The 17,928-nt window shown below is 39.7% G+C and overlaps 1 protein-coding gene across 1 annotated transcript; it reads left to right on the plus strand.

Moving 5' to 3' along the window:
- The first annotated feature begins 1,046 nt into the window (after positions 1–1,046).
- LOC105057033 (two-component response regulator-like PRR37) lies at positions 1,047–17,780 on the plus strand. The gene is given in 13 exon segments (XM_010939471.4): positions 1,047–1,306; positions 1,816–2,331; positions 7,536–7,697; positions 7,837–7,970; positions 8,230–8,391; positions 15,369–15,552; positions 15,636–16,065; positions 16,155–16,611; positions 16,614–16,692; positions 16,695–16,724; positions 16,727–16,762; positions 16,765–16,961; positions 17,417–17,780. Coding segments are annotated over 12 exon segments (2,361 nt in total). The 5' UTR covers positions 1,047–1,306; positions 1,816–1,949; the 3' UTR covers positions 17,525–17,780.
- Positions 17,781–17,928: the final 148 nt, after the last annotated feature.

The raw sequence follows: 17,928 nt of genomic DNA on the forward strand, positions 1-17,928 counted from the left end.
ATTCCCTAACCTCTTATTCCATAGCCCCACCAGGTAGTTTCCTCCAATCCGAGTTTGGTTGTTTTGTTTGCAATGCAAAGCTTTAGAACTTTGATCAAATGCTATGCACGGATGAGGTGATGGATAACATTAATATTATGACCAAGTGCGCTCTTGTCTATTGGAAGGCCTTAGACGTAGCTTGCAATTGATGATGTCGTCGAGAATTGCTATTATGGTAACTCTATAATCCATCCAAAAAAGACTGGTAATTCCATAATAGGAAATGCTCATGGTTCAGCCCATTCTGTGACCGTGTCGAGCCAAGTTAATTCGAGATTGGATGACCAAAATCCAAACCCAATTGCGCCCATTTTTGTTCTCGTCCCCCGAAGCACCCGGTCGATGTAGCTTTTTGGAGCACTAAACCGACCGTCCAATAAACAAGCCTCACGTAACCAGGAAGATGGCATCATCCTTGGCCTTCATAATTATTGTATAGCTTAGGATGGGTACGGCAGTTGGCGAATTATTGTAAAGCCTTAAGCCTCCAGAACGTTCCGGCCTCTAGAACGTTCTTCCCTCTCCTATCGCCACGAATATTTATTTTATCGTACCTGTACGATACGAAAAAAATAATTAAAAAACTATGCCAATTCCCTTAGACGAGGTTATTCCTGCCATTTCCTTTTACTCCATAAACACCGTCAAGCGCCCGTTAAGATATTTTGCTTGGGCGCGTGGGCCCGGGGAGTGACCAGGAGAAAACGACGCTCTCGATCATGGTAGGGCTGGGGATTGGCAGAATCCTGACCAACCGCACCGGCGCCGTTTCTTTCATTTATCGTTTGGACAAGTTGCGACGTCGCGCACGGCAAGTGGCGCCACGTGGTCGCCAACGATCTGGAGGATCCTCCGCGATGCGGAACTGGAACGTTAGCTTCCGGCTTTTGATTTTGCCCAGCGGGGATGGCCACGTCGGACGAGTCTCGTTCCACGTCGCACCCACCGGGGCGCTGTCCACCGCCATTTGCTCCACGTCACCACAGCCGCCTCGGACCGCCCCCGAATATCTCTGCTCACCCACCCACAACCCCTCCTCCAAAGCCCGGGATAACTTTATAGGACTCGCAGGTCATGGTGCTCCTGTCAGTTGATGCCCCCCTGCACCGGTAGGACTTAGGACTCCTCCCCTAGGATTCGAGATAGTTCTTGCTGTGTTATCCAAATCTTTTCCTTCTTCTTCTTGATCTCGAGTGGAGGTTGCAGCTCCTTGGATCTTCGCCGGGTTCTTGCTCTCCTCCCCTCGCAGAAGACGGGCAAGAAGGTATACGAATCTTGTTTTTCCTATCTAGATTTGTTTGAGGAGACGGAGATTTTTGTGTTCTTGAACCGATTTCGAATTATTGTGGTCTTTGCGTTTCTTTTTTTTCTTTTTTTACTCAAACCCTTGTTTATTTGGATATCTTGTCTCCGTGATTCTTGGGTTTCTGACTATTTTGCGCTTTCATTTTCCTTTTTAATCGATGGATGTATGTGGCTTGGAGGCGGACTAGGGTCCTAATCTTACATCAACGCCCTGTTTTTTGAACGCTAGGGAAGAGTGATTTATTGGGCGTTACATGCATCTGTGACGTTTTTTCCTTCGAACAACCTGCTTTTGCTGGTGGAATCTTTAGGTTTTGTAGGTGAGTTAGAGATTTAGCTGGGTAATGGCTGCTGTGTGTCTGTTAAATCTAAGAAATAGTTATTTCTAGGGCATTAGGTTCATCAGAGAAGGTTCTTTCTCCAATCTTGTGTTGACATTTGACGCAGCTCTTTGCTTGTGTGATCTAGTTCGTAGGTCGGAGTGGTTAGTCAAGAGGTGGTGTCCTTGAAGCCAACAGAATGTGTGCGTTCTCTTGTTGGACATGCAAGCGTTTTTCACTGCTCCATTCCAACACCATTATTGATCATTTTGAGTCTGGTTGATGGGAAGTGTTGATGAAGCAAGCCCTCATGGGGCTGAGAACAAAGGGCCGGCGGAACTAAACTATCAAATCTGCGATGAGCACAAGGAAGTTAGGGATGACATTGTGGGGGAGAGCCAGGGGCTCTCAGAAGAAGATGAGTCAAGGATTAATGAGGTGACGGAAGATTTGAATAACAACCAAGAAGGTGATATGGCTGTCCCCCTGACACATCAGCCTGGTCCACAGAAACTGCAGCAGCAGCAGCAGCAGCAGCAGCCAGGACCAATTATTCAATGGGAGAGGTTTCTTACTGTTAGAACACTGAAGGTCCTGCTTGTAGAGAATGATGATTCCACCCGCCAGGTGGTCAGTGCATTGCTCCGTAACTGTAGCTATGAAGGTAATATCTTAACTTTTATTTTTGTTGTCACTATATGGAAAATCTGCATAGGATTTTATTTTCCTTTCAAATGATACATCTACTTAAATGCTGAACCGTTGACCTTGTTGTGAAGCATTAACTATTGTTCTGTTTTGCTATATACATAGGAGTGTGATCGAGTCAAGCTGGATCAAGATTGGTTTGAGATTAATTTTGAGTTGGAATTCCAGGATCAAAATTGATTTGTTTACCATTATTTCAAGCTCAATACAAGCTTAACTTCAAATCAAGCTGAACATGAGCCTTCTTGATCAGGTTGATCATCCTTAATCAAGCTGAAATCATCATGTGTTTAGATCAAGCTTGGCTCCAGCTTAAATGAAATCTTGATTCTTGATTCAAGCTTTGTTGCGTGTCTAAATTGTTATGTAATTGATCCAAATAATAAAAGAATACATCAAGTAAAACTTTAATCTAATGATTCATTATATATGAAATATACAATATAAATAATTTAAGTATATTTGAGCCTCATCAAGCTGAGTTTGATCGAGCTGTCAATTTTTTGGGCTCGGCTCGAAATTAATTTTGAGCTTGGCTTTTTAGTTCAAGTTTGGTTTGTCTAGCTTCAAACCAAGCATGATTTGTGCTTTTCTTGCCTGAGCAGAGCTCAAGCTGCTCAGCTTATTTCTGTTTTAAAAGGACCAACCGTGTGACCAAAAAAAAGGACTAACTGTTGTTGGATGCTTTATATATTTTGTTTTCTTGGTGTAGTTGCGCATAAGATGTCATCTTTCGTTCTGTTTCTTTGTATTTTATTGTTAATTTCTGTTGTTTTTGCTGACATGCTTACATACATGTTGTAAGTAGTAATTTTTGTCTTGAAGATCGGAAATGTCTTTAAAGTAGCCTTAGTGAAGGAAGATTAATTAGAGTTGCAAGTGGCTATTGAGATATTTGGTTGTCCTATTGCTCACCATGGTATTGTTGTTGATGAAATATATTGTTACGTGAATATATTACCATATGTTAAAAAAGAAACAAGATTTCCAATATTTGAAACATCTTATTTTATACAGAACTCTGCTTGTGTAGATGTTGGAAGTACTATATCATATACATGTGTAGTTTTTACATCCTTTTTCTTTTATTATCCTCATTTATGCTACTGTATATAGCGTGTGTCAGAGGAAAGTTCACCAAATCCTGTAATTAATGGGTAATAAGGAATCAAATGATACTTGATTAAATATTGCACTGCCAGTAAATATCACTCCTGCAGTTATTATTCATTAATAAAGGCTTGTGTAATAATGACAAACCAAGAGCTGGCAATAAATACATGGAATGAGGTGTATATAAGCTGCCTTGTTGAGCGTACTAGGGACCTACCAAAGAAGGGGAGGTGGATTGGGGGTGAGAGATCATTGAGGCCAAGGGTTGTTGACTGGAACCGGAGGTCATTGATCAGAGGCTAGAGTTTGTCAAGTGGGGCCAGCAATCATCAATCGGGGTGTAGAGCTTGACTAGAGTGGTTGTTGATCAGCCGGAGCTGTTGATGAAGTCCCCAATGGCATCAGCAATAGAAGACGAGCAGGGAATTAGGAAGGTGAGGTCCGGGGTGCGCGCACGTGAGAGAAGATGATAGCAAGGGTTTCAAAGAGGAGGGAGGGAGGGAGGGGGGAGACAGAGAGAGAGAGAGATCGAACACAAGGGGTCGGCGTTTTGTAAAAGGGCTTGGATTAGTCTGGGTGAACAAGATCAGAACCATCTGAAACCATGCAGAATCGGGTTAGAATGATCTGAAACAGGACAATACTAATTAATTTCTGATTTAAGCTGGGTCTATTGCTGCTTCATTTTGAGTAGCCATACCATCCCGATTCCTGGCTGATTCAGTTTAATATGACTCGAAATGCCTTGTTCATGAAACCTTAGGTGGGACACTCAGTTGAAGTGTAAAAATCCAAAAATAGTTGCCGTCTTTAATGTCTTGTTTAGCCATGGTCCGAATTAATGATCTCAATGCTGATGTATAGCTACCATCCCTAGTATATGCTTCAAGTGCTCATGAAAGTGGTTTTCTAGGGTGCATGACTACAATGTTCCATGAATTTTATGAATAAATGTTCCAATGTCAAGATGGTGGTGGGTGATAGTTCCATGGTTGTTTTTTCTAGCATAAGATCAGACCTCTGGCTTTAAGCTCCATCAAGCGGACATTTGAGTGGATCTGTTGTTGGTCCACACATTGGCCCTTCCATGCACTTTTAGCTGCTTTTGCTGTTTCAACTCCTTTGCCTATATCTTGCCAATATAAAAAACATGGTCCTAGATAGTGGGAGTTCATCCCACATCACACAACTTTGGTGGATGTCCGTCAAAATCCTATCACGAAATAATTTACCATTTGGCCTTGATGAACTCTAGTCAACGTCATGCTTAGGGAAAGAAAATAACATAAAACAATGTTGGGAGATGCTAGATGTTTTCTACAGAGGTTAAGTTGTTTTTAATCCATGGGTAGAGCTTTGTTTTAGTTGTGATATCTACTCAAGATAAGATTCTTACTCGAAATAAGGCTTTTTTGGTGAGTTATTTATTTGACTTGTTTGTTTTGCTTTTCTATACATACTAATTATAATTATTCTTTTAATATGTTTTTGAGTTTATTAAAATGGGTTCTTTTCTTCTTGCAATCAAATGTTTTGCTGAATTTAATTGCAATTGCTGGCCTTTTCTCATCCAGGAGAAGAATAATATGGTGGTGAGAAGCTGACATTCCTTGATCTTTTGGTGAATTTGTCACACATCTAGTTGACAATGGGATGCTAACAATGCCATGATCAAATCTAATAACATGCCGATTGTTAAATTCTTTTAATTGTGTTTATCAATTTGTGGGTATAGAAAAAAGTGCCAAAAATCTAGTTGCTCTGAAATTGATTGTTGTATTGTCAATTAGGGGATTCATTTCGAGGTTTTTGTAAATTAGTTTGGTTTTAAAAAATTTGCTAAGATCTTGTAGAGAAACAGATCAAGGTGATGTAAAAGAAGAAAATATGATAAGGACTTCATTTCCAAATAATGAAATATACAAACTAGCATTTCAAACATCTTGCCTGTAATTCATGTTAATGTGCACATTCTGCCAATACCATATTGGTGCAAACACTCATTGGGTTTACAAATTCTAACAAACATGAGAAATAAATCGAGGGAAGTTTATGCCAATTGTGCAATAAAACTCAATTCGTTAAGCATACTAATTTTTCTCTCATGGATCCTATTCACATATGAATGGACATGGAATGCTAGGCAGCAACCCAAGTCTTTAATCACTTACGTCCATTGGTGCTCTCCCTAATGGATTCCTCCAAATTCCCCACCTTACCCCAAGAAATAAAAATAAAAAAACTACTTAAGCTTTATCAAGTGATGGCTTTTGTTGTTGCCATATTCAATTGGCTTCGTTATCTTCTCTTGGTCATGGGTGTCACAAGCACTGCACTATCAATTTCTTACATTCAACTAACCAAGCATTTCATAGACAAGATTCTTGTTACCATGCGCAGTGTGTACAAGCGACCTCTCGCTGACAGATTTTTTGCTAGTTTGAGATGGCTTTATTATTTGCATGCTGTCCTAATCTATTAGAGTGAAGGTTCGTAGCTCAATATTGTTGCTCTTGAAGTTTCAAGATTTATTTTGGGATCTCTTGTTCCTTTTCCCTTTCTAATACAGAGATCATTGACTGGCCAACTTCCTTGATCTAAAGGTCTTATGTCAACTCTGTTATCATCATCATTACTAACAAACTTCTTATAGGTATAAACAAATGAACTGATGAAAGGAACAATGCTGTGCTTTTGAATAGGAATCTGATCTGTAGCATTTCAGATATGCAGAAACAGTGATTTCTTCTATCAGCTTCCAGTTATTCTGCAGATGGAATCTTCATTAAGGTTTATCCCTCGTTAAGCAGAAGCTCAAGTCATGCTTCATGTGTCATCAATACACATTCGAGTATCTTAGTATCTCACTTAAGATGTTACACTCCCAGCATCAGAATCCATCATATATAAGTTCTGTGTCTGTAATTGTTTGGATACCTTTCTATCTGATTTAAACAGTAGAGGAGCCTGATCAGGATTTCTTTTTAACATTTTTTTTCCTGTACCATGATTGTTTGTTTAAGACTATTATTGTTTGTATATATGCCTGTTAGGGCTACTATCCTTATTCATTAATATATTAAGGAACTTCCCCATAGTGAGAAACAATTGGGAATGTGACATGGCATGGTGTAAGGAGATTCAATTAATTATTATTTCTATATACTTCATATCAAGTAAAATTAATATCCATCATATGAGTAGAATGATTCAAATGTACAATATTGAAGATTCAGATGGTCCTCAAAAATGGCCTAATATATTTTGGCCAAGGTTTGTGTACCAGGCATACTGAACCATACCGGTACCAAACTGGTACGCAGTCTCGTACCATATTGACACTTGGTAAGCCTCACTATTTGCATCATACTGCATACCAACACTATAATAGGATGGTACTAGTACTAGATTTAGTATCAAGACGGCGAACCTTGATCTCAGCTGAACTTTTTGGCATAGTTTCAGAGCTATGAAGGTACAAGATGATCCTCTTTCATGCTAGCAAATAAAATAGTACTATTATATAATAGTGTAACCAAACCAATTTAATGCCCGATTTTGTGATCCGGTTGACAGTCACTATCAATGGCAACTTCACTAATGAATCTCCAAGTATCTAGGAAGGTTGGGAATCATACCCTTCTGCTTATAAAGGTAGGGTCTTGGGTTCGAGTTCTAATAAGTGTTTCCTCATGATCTCACCCCAAGTAATGTATAGTGGGCAGCGCACCCCTGTTAATTATATAACAGGTGATATTCCCTGGGTGGGGCTCCTGCTTATTTTCAAAAAAAAAAAAAGTTCAAAGACATAATCATTGCGTGAGTGTTTCAACTTTCAAGAAAACATTCAAACAACTAAATCATTATCATATGTTGTATCAGTTCAATTACTACATGATCTTCAATAATATGAATTTCAAGAGTTTTGGCTTGTAGAATATTTGAACTTCAATAATTACTAAACTAGAAACTATCTGATGTAGATTTCTTGTATCATGTCTTCTATATAATTACATTCACTCCTAACTGTTCTTCACCCTTGGGCAGTTACTGCTGTTTCAAATGGCCTACAAGCATGGAAAATCTTAGAAGATCTTACAAATCATATTGACCTTGTCTTGACCGAGGTCGTCATGCCTTGGTTATCTGGCATTGGTCTTCTAAGCAAGATCATGAGCCATAAAACTCGCAAGAATATTCCTGTTATTAGTGAGTACTCATCCTCCGTTACTTGACTGCATTAAATTATGTTTCTTTCAAATGAGATTATGATATCTCAGACTATTGCTCTTTCAAATTATTTAACTTGGGTACATTTAGCTGCTACACCTGATGAGCTTTGCTGCAGTGATGTCATCAAATGATTCTATGGGTACAGTCTTTAAATGTTTATCAAAAGGTGCAGTTGACTTTTTAGTGAAGCCTATTCGGAAGAATGAGCTAAAAAACCTTTGGCAGCATGTCTGGAGGAGATATCACAGTGTAAGTTTTTATCATGTACCATTCAGATTCTTTGTTTTATTGTCTTCTGTTCTATTGCATAGACTATGGGGATTCATGTTTCTTAGTAGTGTCTTCAGGAAATGCTATTGATTAAATCAGGATATGGTCATATTTTTCATCCATCAAATCTTTCTGTTATTGGTTTTCTTCTTTTTCTAAGTCTCTTTTATCTTTTTGTTTTTGATTATTTGTTTTTAGTTTCCTCTTCTAACTGCATTACTTTGTTGCTATATCTCAGTCTAGTGGTAGTGGTAGTGAAAGTGGCATCCAAACCCAAAAATCTGCGAAGTCAAAGAGTGTTGATGAATCTGACAATTATAGTGGAAGCAATGATGATGATGACAATGGGAGCATTGGCTTGAATATTAGGGATGGAAGTGATAATGGTAGTGGAACTCAGGTACACCACTTACAATTCCTCTTGCCTTTATTCATTGGTCATGTTTCCAATTTTTATTTTTTTGTAAGTATGAGTATTATTTATGAATCATCCAATTTAATCAAGGTGACCTTTGTTGGACTTGTCCCTTATCTAGCTTTAGTATATCAACAAGAGATTATTTACTAACTTTATGTTTCATAGCTTTCTCTTGATTTCTAAAAATTCACCTGTAGTTTGAAATCTGATCTCATTATTGTCTAATGCACACATATCTGAGACTACTACTTCCCTGTTGTGTTGTTTTTATATGATATGTAAGTTTCTCTCAAAGTCCTACATTTTCAGCAACACTGCTTCCTTCAATGCGCATTTTACATTTCTCATACATCAAATGAAGTAGGATACCTGATGGCATCCTACTTTTAGTATTACAACTGTAATGTAAACTAAGATGGGTTATAGACTAGTTGGCTGTTGAGATGTTCACAAATTAATGGAGCAAGTCCCTTGACCATTGACTTATATGTGCATGCTTCTACATCTATTGTTAGTGTGCTAATTTGACCTACAGTTCACTTCCAAATCACTAGTATCAAGTTTGTGCTTGTCATAATCGATTATTATGATAATCAACCAGGCAGCTTACATGTAAATGACAGACAGCACTAAATGACAATCATTTTGACCTAATTTAATGCAGATAGTAGTAGTGTTATATTGACCTATATACTGCCTCAGATCAGTTTACACATAAGAAGCAGATTATAGATGTATATTCTGTGCCTCTTTAAGGAGTAACTATGAACTTCCCAAACTTTTTGTCCATATAGTAATTGGTAATGTGATAATAGTAGATTACATCCGTTATGTATCTTTGGTGCATATTTGTTGTTTGATGTTGGAGAAACGACTTGCCCATATGATTTGTCACAGCTGTCCAACATTTGATGGATTTATTTCCAACATCATGACTTGCCCATTCATTCTTCTTCTTCCAATATTTGTTGTTATCATCCATCAAATGGTGGACAGCCATGATGTGCATGAATAAAATGATTTGTACAAATAGAAAAGATTAGAATGTGCTATTTCATCACATCAAAGTATCGTATGGAAAGGTGTCAAAACATTAAACACCTTGCATCTCTTGAGGGACATGCATATCAACCTACTTCAAGCATCTTCGATTTGTATCAGTGTATCAAGATGATATGCTATGAATAGTAGCAGTACATTATTCAGAATTGAACTTAAAGAATAGAACCAAAAGTTCATATCATGTGTTAGAAGAGATTTCATGATCACCCTTTGGATAGGGTGACCACCGACAACAGGGATTCTTACCAAGAATTGAAGACTTTATAGGAGTTAAATAGGTTTTACTACTCATACAATAGATTGTAGTTTGATTTATTATGATAATGATATGTTATCTAAAATTAGCAATAATAGTTTTGGCTTTACCAGTCGTTGAGATCTTCTGGAGTTGAAGTATAGAGCCTAGTAAGAAAAAGAGAAATTTGAGTTCCATTGGAAATATAATTCTATTTTTATTGTATATTTTTTTGTTTAAAGCTAAAGTAGTGATTTTAATATCGCTCCTGGTTAAGTAGTTAAGAAAATTGTTAATTACCAAGGGTTTATGTATTGTCTTAAGAGCGATTTTCACCAAATGAATATTAGTGTGTTTGGTTCCACTTAAAAATATGCATATGCGCATGTAGGCATCTTGGCTTGTGACATCTCATAGAAAGACCAAGTGTCTATTATGATGATGCCCTAGGATCCAGCACTTCAGGATAAAGGCCCAATCTCACTATGTTACGCATTGCACTCATGGTATATTTGATTTTATAGGGGAAGCTGGAAGAAGCCCCACTTAAGGTCATTTGAAAGTAAAATTCACACTATTAGAAGTCAACCAATGATTCAAGTTGCACCATCGAATGCTTCAAGCTTCAAGAAATAGGGAGCCTACTAATGGTGCATCTCTATTGGCTGATCTCCTTCGGACGGCATAATAATTGCTATCACATACCTTCTAACAACATAATAATTGATGTTGGATACCTCCGAATGACATGATACTTAACATCATAAGGGTTAGAACTGGACCAGGGTAGGTTTCCTCAAGCCCGAGCCCAGTATGAAAATTTGTGGGCTTCGGGTAGGCCCAGACCTGAAATCTTTTTCTTGTATGAGGCTTGAGCCCCAACCTGATCTTATCATGGAGACCCAGATGGCTCGACTTGACTAAGCTCGATTACCTTTAAGGGCCATGATGATGGTGGCACATAGCAACAATGCTGAGGCATTCATGGCAAATGCCTAGGTCAAGGGAAGGGAATCAAACAGGGCCTTGGTGGGTGACCATTGAGGGCCTCGATGGCAAAGGCAGTCGAGGGCAGTGTAGATGGAGAAGGGGTCGGGGTTGGAGGGAGATGGCCATTGGGATGGAGGGCCTAGGTTGATGGAGTTGTAGCTAGTAGAATGGACAGCCTTGGGAGTGGTCGAGGGTGCAGGCTAGTAGAACCATGAGTCTCCAAGGATGTAGGATGTTGAAGGAGGCAAGTGTCAAGCGGACAAGGAGGAAGAGGAACTTATCCATATGGAGTGGATGTCGTGGAGTGAGATGTTGAAGATGTCAAATAAATGGAGAGAGGGAGAGAGAGAGAGCCTTGATTACCCCATCCATCTTCATTGTTCTAGAGGAAAATTAGGGCATGCATCATGGATACACCACCTCCGTCCAGTGAACCTTGTTGGATACACAAAGGCTAGGCCTTCCTGAAGGCACTATATAGACTCCCTAGTCCTTAGTGCTGATATTGATCCTGGGATCTCCACAAAAACAATTGCTAAGGAGATTGCAAGAGCATGCTTTGAGAGACTAAGGCTTCTCTACATTGAGGGAAGTCATAATTAAAGTTTTTTCAACCGTCTTGGAGGGTGTGGAGGACCTCATGGGTGCTCAAAAAAGGGACCTAGCCTGGGTTTTTGCATGTCTTAGGGAAATCTTAGGCTCTCTTTTTTTTTTCCTATTTTCTTTTTTAGTTCAATTTAGTATAATTTAGATTTATTTTCTTGCATTATTGATATAGTTTTGGCACAATATGCATTAGCCTTTTTTGTTCCTTTTCTTTTTGGGCTTTTAAGGGAAGGAGGGGTTTTGCAATACCCCCCTTCCCACAAAATTCCCAAGTTAGCGTTGCAGCAATTATCTTTCCAGTTTTTAGATATGAAAACCCGCTCCCAAATCAGTCTAATTTCTCTTTCAATTCTTCTCCTAGCCATCTTCAAGACATTAGACTAGGTATACCCCTGTCTAGAGAGGTGGAAACTATAACAACATGTTTTGTAAGGCAATTTGGATGTTTTGGTGGCCGGAAAAAGGTGTCAAGTGGTGATCATGCATCTTCATGTAACTGTTGGATCCTGCAAGAAGATCAATATATCATATGGCACAGCAATCCACCACCATTTACTGGGAGGCAATGTAACCAAATCTTATAGAACTGGCGATTGAAATAGGACCCTTTTGTCCCATCATGCCTAGATGAATTTTATAATGTTTTTTTTTAGTTTTCATCATTTTAGCCTAAATTTTGGGTGCGTGCATCCTTAAATTGGCCTTCAAGTTTTCTACACATGATTACTTGGAGTGGCCTGTGATTTTGAGCTGACAGTATTGGATTTTTATTAGACAGTATTGGCATGACTATTAGAAGAGATACTGATGGTATATTGTCCTGACTAGCAGATTTGGTATTGATAGTATTGGTGTGGCCGTTAGATCTGTACTAACAGTTGGGCATCCAAAGCTCCTATTCTCACTGGAAGTTGCCAGATTTTGAGCTCTCCTATGTTTTGTTACATCAATGTTTCTTCAACATTAGGACCATAGTAGATAGGATATACCATCAATTCTTGCAAAAAGTTTCATTTAATTTTTTGCAAACTAATATGCTGCTGGAGTCAGTAAGGAGCCAGATTGTAAGAGGCAAAAGTGATCATCAAGGATTTTGCAAGCAAAGCTGGCTTACCCAATTCTTCTCACTTAATGCTATGCCTATTAGACGTCAATATAAACACTTTGGCTTTTGACACCCAACAAGAAGGCAAGTGTCATTAACAACAATATTGCAATCCTTACTGCCCCAAAAGAGGGTCTTAAAAATGTTGCTTCCTTGCATCATATCCATTGCTTCATATTCTTTTTAGGAGGACTTGGGCCAGAGTCTACTCAAATTGTTAGCAGGATCCCAGCCATCAAATATTGTTCTTATGGTAATTATGTTGCCATCACATCATTAAAACTTCTAGAACCATGATTATTCTTATAGTTGGCCTCTTTGAGTAGCACCATTAGAATAGCTATCGCAACCCCATCTTTGTTATCCATAGGGATTCAAGCTCCGCTCAAACTCAAAGTCCTTAAAGTGCATCTTTTTACAACTTTCACACAAATTAAATTGATTTTTCCGTGATTTTGGTCCTCATATTGGATATGCACAAACTTGGGTCCTCAAGGAGGCACTATAAATACCCCAACCCCCTACAACCAGAACCATCAAGTATTCTCAGCAAGAAGCTCATAGTTATCTATCACAGAGTACACAAGAAACTCATGGTTATCTAGCACAGTGTACACTTGCAAAGAGACTAGGTCTTGCTTGACCAAGGTGGCCATAGTTAAAACTTTTTCAATGATTCTATAGGGTGCAAAGTGCTCGACAATGCTTACAAAGGCTTGGCCAAGGGGATCAGCATACTAGGGAAGTTCTCTTTTCCTTTTTAATGCTAGCTAGTTTCTTTTTCCTATTCTTTCTATATTAGTTTCATATATCTTAGGCATAGCATAGTTTCCTAGTCTTTTCCCTTGGAGGTTTTTTAGAGGAAGGAGAGGTGATCCCACACACCTTCCTTCCCCAAGAAACTCTTCGATAAGTAGACTAACAATTTCTTCTTTTTAGTTCTTGGTTTCAGATTTATTTATTGTACTGCAACCAAGATTTGCTATGCTGGTACTAAGGCCTGAACTAGTCGGCCAACAGTAAGGTGCAGTATGCCCCTATGTCATTCCATTCTAGGCCTGAACCAACATAGCAGAGAAGGCAAGGGAGAGGAAGAACAGGAGAGAGGAAAAGAGAGAGAGGAGGGGAGGGAGGGAGAGGGATGGTGAAGGTCGGTAGAGGCTGGCAAAGCATGGCCTAACAAGGGCGTGGGAGAGGAAGAATGTGAGAAAGGAAGAGAGAGGGAGGGAGGGAGAGGGAGAGGGAGTCTACCGGATTGTTTTCGAAGGTTGTCAAAGGGTCAGGAGGAGGCTAGAGGCCCTCCTCTGGTCCTCTCTCCCTCTCCCTCTTCTTCTCCTTCCCTCCCCCCTCTCTCTTTTCCTCTCTTTCCTTCTCCCTCTCCACTAGCGAAGGGGATTCTCATCTTGAATGTCGGACTGTCCCGGTCTGTTGCCAGCATGGCTCGATATGCTCCAAACCATGCGGTTCGGGACGCTTCCGCAATTCTTGACCTCAACAGTTCTATTTATCCTAGGAACACAAACCTCTAGATAGGATAAAGGTTAGGCCAGCCTCTCATTTTTTTTTTTGGGGCGGGGGGGGGGGGGGGGGGAGGGGGGCGGCGCGGTGGGGAAGGTGGTAATATGCCACCATATGGGTTTCAACCCTGAATCGCTCTAGAGAGCAAGCCCTTAAGAGAGGAATGTTAACCATTGGAAATCATTCGACCCCGGGTCTTGTTAGCTAGGGCTAGGAATTGTAGACTATTACATGGTCAATTATAAGTCTAGGGCCAGCGCAAATGCAGAACAAGGACACTACAACTACAATTTGAAAATTATACTTTTGATGTCATGTGTGTTTTCCAGCACATAATGAAGACCCTTCTAGGGCCTCCCCAAGTTTTTGCCTATGCTCGCACCATCTCATCCATGTCCATATCACTTGATCCTCTATTATTGGAACTTGTAGGCCTCCATTCTTCTCATCTCTGATTTCTTCCTTCATACTTGTATCACTCATCTGAGTATGCTCACATTTGCAAAACACTTGTGTTGGTGCACCCTTAGGACTTACAACATTATCTACTTTATCATCACCCTCAGAACAGCAGTTTGGTCATTAGATTTTATAAAGTCATTTACAAAATAAACTTAGGATAAATTAGTTTGATGAAAATGTCTGTTTGGTTACTTTTCAGATTTGGAGGGATTAACGAGTTATGAGGCCTCAAAATGAGTGTCTCCCCTGCAAAACATATTTTTGACAGTGTCAGATTTTATGATTTTCAGTTGTGAACAAATTCATGGACGGTTATGTAGTCCCTCAAAATTTCCTTTCAAAACTAGCTGGCTCACAAGCAGACGACCAGTATATTGTTGTCATCTCTCTCTTCATTTTCACATATAATATTTCAGAGTTGGTCACTTTTCACCGGTACCTCATCTTCATGTGGGTACTTACAATACCTGTATCTTGCATGTACTCTATAACTGTAAGAGGATAGTCGATAACAACAGAAAAAATGGCTGTCAGCAAGTCAGGTTGTTTGGTAATGCGGTCACGATCATGTGGTAAAATTGTTTACAAGGAACTTGGGTCAGAGATTGATGGTGAATAAGTAGCTAGGTAGGCTGAAATGAAGCTTATATGGTCATTATTAGTTAAGGTAATTATGTGATCATTATATTGTCAAATAATACTTTGGTCTAGATTATGTGAGACTAATCCTGACTATACACATGGACATTTTTTTAAAGATATTTCAAGTATAAACAAGATCGATTATGATATTTATAGAAACCTCACGGGGATCTCATTGCTGATGAAAATCAGAGATTTGTCAACATGCATCTAAATCTAATTCATAACCATATTGATGATTCAAATTAATCAAGGCAAAGATTTATTTTGGTAACTTTGTTTCATTATAAGTTTCCTAAAATGCTCATACCTGCTGAAAAACATATTGATTACTTGCAGAGTTCCTGGACAAAACGTGCGGTGGAGGTGGACAGCCCCCAACATGTGTCTCCATCAGATCAGTTAGCCAATCCACCTGATAGTACCTGTGCACAGGTCATTCACCCAAAGCCCGAAGCATTCTGTCATGATTGGGTGTCCATGAATGCCAATGGAGAGTGCGAAGGACAAATAGAACCTACTGGTATGACAACTATATCTTAATATTCATCTCAACTAAGTATTCAGGATTTTAGCATTTTGGTTAATTTACGATCTGTATTACAGATGATTTCATGGGCAAAGACTTGGAGATAGGAGTTGCTAGGAATCCAGATACGCAGCGTGAAACATATCCAACTGAGCAGGTTTCTACCAGGTTAACAGGCACAAGTGTGGACAGATTGCCTGAAAGCGGCCTGAAAAATGAGGGCGCATTGGGACTTGATAGCAATAATGTGTTTGATGAACCAAGCACCCAAGCTGCTGATCTGATTGGTACAATTGCAAATAGCAATGATGCGGTAACCAGATTTATGGAGCCACGTAATGGTTTCTCCCAGATCACGAAAGGCAAAGATATAACTGCTGATAGCTCTATGGAGTTACCGTCCCTTGAGTTGAGTTTGAAGAGGCTAAGATCAACAGGAGAGGGTGGAACTGCCACTCATGATAGCCGCAATGTTTTAAGACGTTCCGATCTGTCAGCATTCTCGAGGTGCGAAAAATAAAATATATGAGAACATTAATTTTTCTACCAATATTTCAGAAAGAATAGCGTTCTGACTATTTTTGTTTTCGTTGAAGGTACCGGACTTCTGTTACTTCGAATCAAGCTCCTACTGGATATGGAGGAAGCTGTTCTCCACTTTATAACAGCTCAGAGGCAGTGAAGACGGAATCTACATACAACATGATGTCAAATTCCAATGCTGCTCCTCTGAAGCAGGGTTCTAATGTCAGTAGTAACAATGACATGGGCTCCACCACGAAGAATGTCTTTTCTAAACCAGTAGCGGTCAAGGAAAAAACAGCAACCACATCAGCAGTCAAGTGTATCCAACCCGCCACTGCCTTCCGTCCTGTGCAGTTTCAATCCTCTGGCACTCAGCAAGTTATGCAAGAGAAAGTTGATGATGTTACAGCAGCTGGATCACCTGGACAGCTAAGAGAGATCCAGTGTCAAGTTGAAGTACAACATCATCATCATCACTATCATCATCATCATGTTACTCACAGCATACAGAAACAGCAGCAACTGCAGCCCCACCAGATCATGACTTGTCTCTCAAGAATATGGCAGCAGCTGCCCCACAGTGCGGGTCATCTAATATGTTTGCTGGGCCATGGAAGGTAATATTGCTAATTATAGCATAAAGGGAGCATTTCTGGCAGCAATCATGGGAGCAGTGGGCAGATGGTAGTACAGCTGTCAATGCTGTAGGAATGGATATGGAGATTGCTGATGGTATTGCAGACAAGAGCGGGGCTGGAGGTGCCAATTGGAGTGGAAGCAGGAGCGGTAGTGGAGTGGATCAGAGCCGTTTTGCACAGAGAGAGGCTGCATTGAAGAAATTTAGGCAGAAAAAGAAAGCAAGGAACTTTGGGAAGAAGGTAGACAGCTTTTAGTTGCATTTCTATATTCATTGTTTCATTCAAGAAGCACAAACATTGCATGGTTATGAAAATAATGTGGTGAAGCATGCATGCCAAATACAGCTAACTTAATTTTCCCGAGAGAGACCATGGTTGGTCTTTAACAGACAACAGTAAACTAATACCATGGCCTTCCAGGCTTTTACATGCAGAAGATATCAAGATCTCCCAAAGTTTTACTGAAGTATAAACATTTTCTTCAAGCAAGACCGGTCTGTACGTAGTACATCTGCCACTCTACATGACCAAATATTTTTAGTTCTGTAAAATTTGGGGAGAAAACCTTCTTCTCACGAAGATTATGTTTGATGTTCTGGTGTTCCATCATATTTTCTTCATTATTCCCTTTTAATTTTCCTTGTTGTTGGAAGATTTTGATGCAATTGGACTTTTTGCTGGTTTTGGTTTTTCAGGTCCGTTACCAAAGCAGGAAGAGACTTGCAGAGCAGCGGCCACGTGTGCGTGGACAGTTTGTGCGACAGTCTGTGCAAGAACAAAGAGGCGAGGAAGCAGACAGATGACATCATCAAAGCAGTCGTTTGCGTACGGTGTTAGTAAGGCAGCAATTGAAATTTCTTGGTTGAGAGCAGCTCATTGATGGGTAGCACATGGGATCCAGGTTGTGAGAATATGCTAAATAAAAGGACTAGATGTGTGTGTGGCGTGACTTTGATCACTGCTATATGGATGTTGGTCACCCTTGAAAGAGTAGCTATCAGCTGTATCAATAAAGTCACATCGGCAGGACTGTGTTTTATGGTCTCTGCTATTTAAGTCTCTTGATTTGTGTCCATGTCAGACTCCAAGCCCACCCTTTTGGGGCCTCTTCTCTGCCATGGAGAACGGGGAAAAGAAAGAAAAACCTCCTAACCTATAGATAAATGTTGTCCCAAAAATTTGCTGAGATGAGGCTGTCATACATGAT

The sequence above is a fragment of the Elaeis guineensis genome, chromosome 14 (genome assembly GCF_000442705.2).
Source record: "Elaeis guineensis isolate ETL-2024a chromosome 14, EG11, whole genome shotgun sequence".
NCBI classification, from domain to species: Eukaryota; Viridiplantae; Streptophyta; class Magnoliopsida; order Arecales; family Arecaceae; genus Elaeis; species Elaeis guineensis.